Below are 10112 nucleotides of genomic sequence, written 5' to 3' on the forward strand. Positions count from 1 at the left end.
CCAGGCTCCACGTGCATCCAGCAGCATTGTAGGCTGGCTCTGTACGTGCTCACTTGCCCGTCTCCAATGGACAAAGCTGTCACTGTATGAATGAGGAGTGGGACAGTTAATTAGGTTCCCCCCTCCCCTCCAGCAAGATGGGGGCCAGCGTGGTGACTGCATGCTAACCTGGGGTCGCTATCTCAGCCTATGGCAGGAAGGCTCCGAGCCCCCAAGGACAAGGAGCTTAGGGGGAGCCTGATCAGACAGGGCCAGCTGGAGTAGGGGGAGGGGGGGTGAGGGATCCCCGATCTGGGATAGGAGGAAGCCAGGCTGGTCTGCGTGTCCACCGCATGCTCGTCGCATGCCCAGCCCCCTTGGCCCAAAACCTGCTGGAGGCGGGATTAACACGCCCTCTTCGCCTATTTATAAGCCAAAGCTTCGGCTGCCTCCAGCACGATGCGATCAGAGCTTGGTAGCTTTTCCGAGGATTTGTCTTGCGCGCGCATCTTCAGCGTCTCACCAGTAAAGGTAAGTATAGTCAGGGCTAGGTTCCGCCTGATTTGTAGGGGCGATCGATTTTCGATCATTTACTATTTAAAAAGTTAGAAAAAGAGGCGCAGGATTTGCAAAACAATATATATATGCATGCATTGATTTAAATTACTGTATACAGATAGATAGATAGATATAGAGCTATTGCAAAGATGTGCATATTATCATGATTTTTCTGTACATAAGTGGTAGCAGAGTTAACGTGTTTTTTTTCCTCCTCCTTCTGCTTCTTCCAGGATAATAAATCCCTTTGCAGATCCGACCGACTTTGCAGGATGGAAACCATGCACGAGCTGATCCCCTTTGCCAAAGAAATGCTGAGCCAGAAACCCAACAGGAAGATGGTGAAGATGTACGTGCTGGGCAGCGTGCTGGCTTTCTTCGGGGTTGTTATCGGCTTGGTGGAGACCGTCTGCAGTCCCTTCACCTCCCAGGAGAGTACGGAAGAAGAAGAGGCGAAAAAAACTCCCAGTCCGGACCTGGAGCAGGAGCGGGCCCCCAGCCAGAGGCAAGAGGAGCTGATCCTGGCAAAAAGCAAATTGCAAGCTCTGGGTGCAAGAAGCTTGGCTACCCGGGGGCATGCTTCCTAGGAAGAGCCCTGGGCTCTTTGCCACCTGAATGAAAGACTGCTGAACAGTTTGCTGGCTGGAACAGACCGAGAGAGAATCAGTGGATATGAACTTTGGACTAGACAGAAATGGGGTCTAATTATTGCTGCTGTGCAGCAGATAGAAATAATATTATCATCGGTGCATTTTTTTTACAATATATGTGAAATGCAGTATCTTACACGAATGTTCTTGTTTTTTTTAATTATTATTACAAATACATATATTTTGCATCCAAATAAATATTTTATTTAGTATGCACTGCTTGCTTTTTTATGTCTGATGCAGAGGGGTATTGAGCTGGTTGCATGCTGGCTGGTGTTTTGGCAAGGCTACATCAAAGGGCAGCTGCCACATAAGTGTACCCAGGCTGAAGTGCAGTGGTGGCAGGGGGTCCACCCATTGATTCATAAACTGAGCTTACCTGTAGGCTGAAAATGGGGAAGTGAGGATCTATGCCTAACTTCCGGTAAAGCATATGGTAAGGTGAGACAAGGTATGCCAGGGTCCAGAAGGCTTTTGAGCACAAAACACCTGCTGAATGAGAGATAAGGAAAGCTAGTGCAAACTCAAATTTCAGGGCAAAAGTAGGTTTTCATGAGGGGTTAATGCTCAGACCAATGATTAAGGGTGTGTGCAGAAAAAAACTTCCAGATCTTTTTGGCTGATTTATTTTCTTTTTTTTTTTTTTGGGGGGGGGGGGCAGGGGTTGTTTCACAAACTAATGTGCAAAATGCTTTAACCTTCTTAAAATCAACTTTGCATGCAGTTCAGAGATTTTATTTATATAAAGCCAAATCAGTGCTTGTACATGACTTGGATAAAAAGTTTCTGAACTGGACCTGGGACGCTCCTCCCTACCAGCGGTCAATGTTTTCTGGGTCTTTGGGCTACGATCCAGTGTAAAGTCTGAGCCATGAACTGAGGATGGTTCCTTTCTGGTCAGCATCCTGCCTGTCAACAGCACGGAGAAGACACTGCCACAAACAAGATCACAGCGGCAGGATTAACCCTCCCCACCCACCATTAGAGAAAACTGCCTTCAAGTAGGATTTCGAGCTGCTCCAGGTCATTTTGGGCAGGCTGAGCCAGTCCTGGGAGCAGTATATGCAAATCGATCTAATGAATATTCAATGGTTTCTAGACTCGAGGGTTCCCAAACCTGTCCTGGGGGAACCTCAGGTTTTCAGGATATCCACAATGAATATGCATGAGAAAGATTTGCACACCAAGGAAGCAGTATATGCAAATCGATCTCATGAATGTTCAATGGTTTCTAGACTCGAGGGTTCCCAAACCTGTCCTGGGGGAACCTCAGGTTTTCAGGATATCCACAATGAATATGCATGAGAAAGATTTGCACACCAAGGAAGCAGTATATGCAAATCGATCTCATGAATGTTCAATGGTTTCTAGACTCGAGGGTTCCCAAACCTGTCCTGGGGGAACCTCAGGTTTTCAGGATATCCACAATGAATATGCATGAGAAAGATTTGCACACCAAGGAAGCAGTATATGCAAATCGATCTCATGAATGTTCAATGGTTTCTAGACTCGAGGGTTCCCAAACCTGTCCTGGGGGAACCTCAGGTTTTCAGGATATCCACAATGAATATGCATGAGAAAGATTTGCACACCAAGGAAGCAGTATATGCAAATCGATCTCATGAATGTTCAATGGTTTCTAGACTCGAGGGTTCCCAAACCTGTCCTGGGGGAACCTCAGGTTTTCAGGATATCCACAATGAATATGCATGAGAAAGATTTGCACACCAAGGAAGCAGTATATGCAAATCGATCTCATGAATGTTCAATGGTTTCTAGACTCGAGGGTTCCCAAACCTGTCCTGGGGGAACCTCAGGTTTTCAGGATATCCACAATGAATATGCATGAGAAAGATTTGCACACCAAGGAAGCAGTATATGCAAATCGATCTCATGAATGTTCAATGGTTTCTAGACTCGAGGGTTCCCAAACCTGTCCTGGGGGAACCTCAGGTTTTCAGGATATCCACAATGAATATGCATGAGAAAGATTCGCATACTGAGGAAGCAGTATATGCAAATCGATCTCATGAATATTCACTGAATACCTTGAAAACCTGACTGGCTGGGGCTCCCCCAGCACAGGTCTGGGAATCACTGGCCTCAAGGTCTCTAAAATCAGGGGACTAAAAATATATACTTGGAAAAGGGCAACACAGGGGCTGGCTCACCTTGTCCCTGATGGCATGGAGTTATCAGTAACTCTAAACAGTCCTTGGGATTCTGTAGTCCAGTTCATCTGAGTCCAGTCCTTGGGGCAAACCTAGCCAGTCAGGTTTTCAGAATATCCACAAAAGATAAAAAAACAAATCTCTCTCACTAACCTTCATTGTGGATATCCAGAAAACCCAGCTGGTCCGGTGCGCCCTAAGGGTTGGGTTGAAAGTCTCTGCTATAGCCAGTCAGGACATCCCCACTGAATATACACAAATCAATTTGCAGAGAGAAGGGTCTAGATTAGAACCTGGTTGAGGTTTGCAAATAGATTTCATGCATAGTCAACGGGGATATCCTGAAACCCATGTTGGTTGGGGGGAGGGGGTCTGGAGGACCAGTTTGGGAACTCTAGAAGCAGAATCTACCCCCTCTATTCACAGCAACACCTATCAATTGACACCCCCCCCCCCCCACCAGGATAATAATAAAAGGTGTCAAGGTGCTTCTCTCTGACCCGCCCCCTTTGACAAATGCCTATTTTGAACATGAGCATTGGGTTTAATGCTTTAGGGCCTATACATGGGTTTTTCGGAGAGCTGGGGAGGGGGTCTGTGTAATTCCATCACTCTGGGTTCTGATTTCAGAAGATGGTTTCTCCTTAGCAGGCGCAGAACCTCCCTGCCGGTCCGCTCTGCAGTCTGTTTCTCAAGGAGCTGTGGAAAAGTTTATGTGCAGAATATGCCAGCATTCCTCTGGCCTTATCCGGTCCTGCGTGTAAACAAGCTGAGTTTTGAAACATTATTCCCAGCTTTTTCAGGGTGAACTCAACAGGATGAACCTTCTTTACTGTGCCAAAATCACAGAATAGTTTAAGGCCAGCACAATTCTATCAAAGGCACCACAGGAGGACGGGGATGGAGCACTTCCAGAATAAGGAAAGTGCTCAGGCTGGCTGACAGGAGATCTTTCAAAGCACTATCGCTGTTTTTAACTCTTTCTCTGGGTAGTTGGTAAGGTTATTTTTTTACAGCACTAGATCTGTAAGACGTATATTAACCAGGGCTTTTTTTGAGGGGGTACTTGGGGGTACTGAGTACTGGCACCTTTTTCATTGTCTGCTAAAATTGACCCATGGATTGCAAGTTTTAATGGAAGAGCTCTACACACCAATTCTGCCTTGTCATAGATTCTGTGGCTGGTTGCAGGGGCCCTGGCTATTGTGGGGTGGGTCCTTCAGTGATCACCCCACCCCTGAAGGGTGGCCTAGCATTTGAGTACCGGCACCTTTTTTGCTAGATAAAATGAACTGGAATTAACTCAAGAAAACTCATGTCCCAAGAAAGATTCAAATCTGCTTCAGTTCCCCAGGGAATCTGATTTGCCTCTGTCTGCTCTATGCTGAGGGTTAGCCACATTTCAGAGTCTGAATACCACTGCCAAGCAGTACAGTATGGGTTTGGGGATCGTAACTGGGAAGGTTAGTGACACATAAGCATGTAGAATGCAGCTACACACGAGCTGGTTAACACGTGAGACCTTACTGCTAAGTCAATGGGTGGCGGTAAGGTCTCAGGCCCAAAATGGACGCGCGCTGATTTTTATTTTGCAGTACATCCATTTTCGGCAAATAAAAAAAAAAGGCCTTTTTGGAGATGCACTGAAAAATGGACCTATGCGCGCCCAAGACACATGCCTACATCAGCGCAGGCCATTTTTCGGCACGCCTTAGTAAAAGGGCCCCAAAGCCCCTTAAGTCAATATTCAGCACTTAAGTGGCCATGAGTTAGCAGATAAAGATAGGACAGACATTTATGCGCTAAAACTGGCCACTTAAGTGCTGAATATTAGCACTTAAGTGGCCAAATGCTGACTCCACCCCCGGAACACCCCCAACATAGCCGGCTTTGAGTTAGACGCAAACTGCCTCTGAAAATTAGCAGCCAGCCCCAACCACACAATTTAACCAGTCAGTGTCCGGCTAAATCGCTTTGAATATTGGCCAAGTAATTTTTATATTTATTATTTCTTTATTATTATATTATTATACAGCACAAAACCAATATAATATTGCAATTTGAAATATATCTTACATTAATCAAAATACTTTAAACAAAAGTCGAAATATATCTTTATCATTTTCGCCCTAAAACATTCAAGAAATATAGATCCAAGAAAAGGAAAAGAAAAATTACTTTTTAAATCAAGTTGGGAGTGCTGCTGACCCATTATCTTCCTCCTTGCTATCTTATACAGTGTTTCATTCTGTTGCTGGACTATCACATTTACATTCTCTTCTTTAGAAATCAGGAAATCTTCTCACTGTTTAGGTTTCAAAGAATTGATAATTTTTTGATTGAAATAGTATTCGACATATACATGGAAATTTGAGCACATAATTGGCTCCTATACTACTACTTAACATTTCTAAAGCGCTACTAGGGTTACGCAGCGCTGTACAATTTAACAAAGAGAGACAGTCCCTGCTCAAAGAGCTTACAATCTAATAGATAAGAGTGAGACAAATATAGGACAATCAAGCCATTGTGACATCACTGATGAGGTTGGCTCTTAGGCATTGGTGGAATGAGGCATTATGACATCACAATCTCAGCTCTGGTTAAATCACTGCTATATGTAATAAAAGTAAGCCTATGTAGACAGTCAAGCCATTGTGACATCACTGATGAGGTTGGCTCTTAGGCATTGGTGGAATGAGGCATTATGACATCACAATCTCAGCTCTGGTTAAAATCACTGCTATATGTAATACTACTACTACTACTTAACATTTCTAAAGCGCTACTAGGGTTACGCAGCGCTGTACAGTTTAACAGAGGACAGTCCCTGCTCAATGAGCTTACAATCTAAAAGACAAGTGTACAGTCTGTCAAGTAGGGGCAGTCAAATTGGGGCAGTCTAGAATTCTTGAGTAGAGGTGTAGTGGTTAGGTGCCGAAGGCGACATTGAAGAGGTGGGCTTTGAGCAAAGATCTGAAGATGGGCGGGGGGGGGGGGGGCTTGGCGAATGGGCTCAGGAAGTTTATTCCAAGCATAGGGTGAGGCGAGGCAGAAAGGGCGGAGCCTGGAGTTAGCGGTGGTGGAGAAGGGTACTGAGAGGAGGGATTTGTCCTGTGAGCGGAGGTTTCGGGCGGGAACGTAGGGGGAGATGAGGGTAGAGAGGTAATGAGGGGCTGTGGACTGAGTGCATTTGTAGGTTAGAAGGAGAAGCTTGAACTCAGAGAGTCCTCTGACTCAATCCTAAAAAGGCTTTGCGTCTCTTCTATGTTTCTCTAGCAAGATCTGGATATATTCTTATCTTTGATCCTAGAAACAGTGAATCTAAATGTCTGAAGAAAAGTCTCAAAACTGTGTTACGATCCACTTCTAAGGCAAAAGATAGCCAAGTAATTTTTAAAAGCATGTACTGAAAAACTATTTTCAATACTCCTGTCTGAAGTTGCATTTTACTTTTAAGATGAAAAAAAAAGTACAAGAACATTGAAAGGACGACTGAATATAAAAATGAACATTACATTTATCAGATACATGTCTTGTCTTTCCCCTGTTATCATGAGGATCGCTTGGGTCTCAGGCAAGTACCCTGTAAGATTGTTCCTGGTTGTGGGTGTGAGGATTTGTGTGTGTGCTGAAGGGTTAAGGGGATGTATAAAGTAGGGGAATGTGAAAAGGATAGATATTTTTGCACATGGGTATAGTCAGGGGTGGACTAAACATTCGGGGAACTGGGCAGTGCCCGAGGGCCCAGAGGCTCTGCCCGGATGCCCGCCGCTCACTACAGCCCTCCTTGGTTCTACCTTTAAAGGTGTGTGCCGCTGGTGATCTAGTGGCCTCTGCGGGGGGGGGGGGGGGGCATGTTCTTTCCTGCCCGTTGTACTGCCGCTATTCCCCCTGCCCGGCACTGCCATATTTTAAAAATGGCGGCCGAGACCTGCGAGACTACTGTGGGAATTCTCGGCCGCCATTTTGAAAACACAGGGGTGCCAGGAGGTGGGGGAACAGTGGCAGTGCAGTGGGCAGGAAAGAACTTGTTTCCTCCCCACTCCTGCAGAGACCACTAGACCACCAGGGTCCTTCAGGTAGGACCGGGGCAGCAGGGGCATCGGTTGCGGCAGTAGGGGGGTGAGGGGCAGCAGAAGGGCAGGGGGACCAGACCACCCTCAGTCCGCCCCTGGGTATAATTATAGAGGAGAAGCATAGCGGCAAAATACAACCTGAAGCCGCCAACCAGCAGCTGTGCCCTCAGTTCTGTGTGACTGACTCAAGGGCACAATATACTTTGTTTTTCTCAAATATCTAACTTGCTGTTTGATAGCTTTGGCTGCATGCACCAAATACCTCCGGCTAAATTAGGCAGGCGTAAGATAAAGTCACGATTAGTCTGAAGGGCAAAACCTGTGAAGGTGAAAAGCCGGAGTATGAATGTGTGCCCAACACACTTTGCTATGCAGCCACCTCTGGGGTATTTCAATTTCAGAAAGACATAATATTTATTTATTGGAATTTATTTAGGGGCCCTTTTACTAAGGCGCGCCAAAAAATGGCCTGCGCTGGTGTAGGCACGTGTATTGGACGCGCACTGGTCCATTTTTCAGCGCACCTGCAAAAAAGGCCTTTTTCTGTGGCCAAATATTGGACACTGTAACGCCGATTTAAAAAAAAAAAAAAGTTGTAGAGGAGATCCCGGGAAATTATAGACCGGTGAGTCTGACGTCAGTGCCAGGCAAAATGGTAGACACTATTATTAAGAACAAAATTACAGAGCATATTCAAAAGCATGGATTAATGAGACAAAGTCACCATGGATTTAGTGAAAGGAAATCTTGCCTCACCAATCTACTATATTTCTTTGAAGGGGTGAACCAACACGTGGATAAAGGTGAGCCGGTTGATATTGTGTATCTGGATTTTCAGAAGGCGTTTGACAAAGTACCTCATGAAAGACTCCAGAGGAAATTGGAGAGTCATGGGATAGGAGGTAGTGTTCTACTGTGGATTAAAAACTAGTTAAAAGATAGAAAACAGAGAGTAGGGTTAAATGGTCAGTATTCTCAATGGAGAAGGGTAGTTAGTGGGGTTCCCCATGGGTCTGTGCTGGGACCGCTGCTTTTTAACATATTTATAAATGACCTAGAGATGGGAGTAACTAGTGAGGTAATTAAATTTGCTGATGACACAAAGTTATTCAAAGTCGTTAAATCACGGGAGGATTGTGAAAAATTACAAGAGGACCTTACGAGACTGGGAGACTGGCCGTCTAAATGGCAGATGACGTTTAATGTGAGGAAGTGCAAAGTGATGCATGTGGGAAAGAGGAACCCGAATTATAGCTACGTCATGCAAGGTTCCACATTAGGAGTCACAGATGAAGAAAGGGATCTAGGTGTTGTCGTTGATGATACGTTGAAACCTTCTGCTCAGTGTGCTGCTGCGGCTAAAAAAGCAAATAGAATGTTAGGTATTATTAGGAAAGGAATGGAAAACAAAAATGAGGATGTTATAATGCCTTTGTATCGCTCCATGGTGCTACCGCACCTCGAATATTGTGTTCAATTCTGGCTGCTGCATCTCAAAAAAGATATAGTGAAATTAGAAAAGGTGCAGAGAAGGGCAATGAAAATGATAAAGGGGATGGGACAACTTCCCTATGAGGAAAGGCTAAAACGGCTAGGGCTCTTCAGCTTGGAGAAAAGACGGCTGAGAGGGGCTATGATAGAGGTCTATAAAATAATGAGTGGAGTTGAACGGGTAGATGTGAAGTGTCTGTTTATGCTTTCCAAAAATACTAGGACTAGGGGGCATGTGATGAAGCTACAATGTAGTAAATTTAAAATGAATCATAGAAAATTTTTCTTTACTCAACGTGTAATTAAACTCTGGAATTTGTTGCCAGAGAATGTGGTAAAGGCGGTTAGCTTTTTTAAAAAGGTTTGGCCGGCTTCCTAAAGGAAAAGTCCATAGACCATTATTAAATGGACTTGGGGAAAATCCACTATTTCTGGGATAAGCAGTATAAAATGTTTTGTACTTTTTTGGGATCTTGCCAGGTACTTGTGACCTGGATTGGCCACTGTTGGAAACAGGATGCTGGGCTTGATGGACCTTTGCTCTGTCCCAGTGTGGCAACACTTATGTACTTGGGATTCTGAATGGAATCTTGCTACTCTTTGGGGTTCTACATGGAATCTTGTTATTCTTTAGAATTCTAGAATCTTGCTATTCTTTGGGGTTCTACATGGAATCTTGTTATTCTTTAGAATTCTAGAATCTTGCTATTCTTTGGGGTTCTACATGGAATGTTGCTACTCTTTGGGTTTCTGCCATGTATTTGTGACCTGGGTTGGCCACTACTGGAAACAGGATGCTGGGCTTGCTGGACCTTCAGTCTGTCTCTGTATAGCAATGCTTATGTACTTATGTTCCTATGAAGGTATCAGTGGGGTTTGGGCAGGAGGGAATAACATAGCCTGCAAAAATATTTACTCCATTGTGTAACTAGCCACTGAAATCCTCTAGGCCAGGACCGGTGCAAGGGTACTGAATGCTCCAGATGAACCTTCGACCTTATGCCCCACCCCTTTCAGTTAACTATTAGGCTTCTACGTCCGCCCAACCCCCTGAGATTTTGTTACCCGGGTAAATGGACTGTTTGAAAATTGCCCACCCTCCCTGCAGATAAAAGTATGGACTGTTGGTCCTTTGGGTTGTCTGGCTGTCAGGATCTACTGTTTTGCTTTGACTACTGCAGCCC

At 44.9% G+C, this 10112-nt stretch overlaps 1 protein-coding gene across 1 annotated transcript; it reads left to right on the forward strand.

Moving 5' to 3' along the window:
* The first annotated feature begins 441 nt into the window (after positions 1-441).
* On the forward strand, positions 442-1401 carry G0S2 (G0/G1 switch 2). The gene is made up of 2 exons (XM_030221235.1): positions 442-510; positions 771-1401. The coding sequence occupies exon 2, from the start codon at positions 810-812 to the stop codon at positions 1122-1124; it is 315 nt and encodes a 104-aa protein (XP_030077095.1). The 5' UTR covers positions 442-510; positions 771-809; the 3' UTR covers positions 1125-1401.
* Positions 1402-10112: the final 8711 nt, after the last annotated feature.

The sequence above is a fragment of the Microcaecilia unicolor genome, chromosome 12, assembly GCF_901765095.1.
Source record: "Microcaecilia unicolor chromosome 12, aMicUni1.1, whole genome shotgun sequence".
NCBI classification, from domain to species: domain Eukaryota; kingdom Metazoa; phylum Chordata; class Amphibia; order Gymnophiona; family Siphonopidae; genus Microcaecilia; species Microcaecilia unicolor.

What these genes read in the sequence shown, in the direction of transcription:
- G0S2 (XM_030221235.1), top strand. Translation starts at nt 810, where the DNA reads ATGGAAACCATGCACGAGCTGATCCCCTTTGCCAAAGAAATGCTGAGC.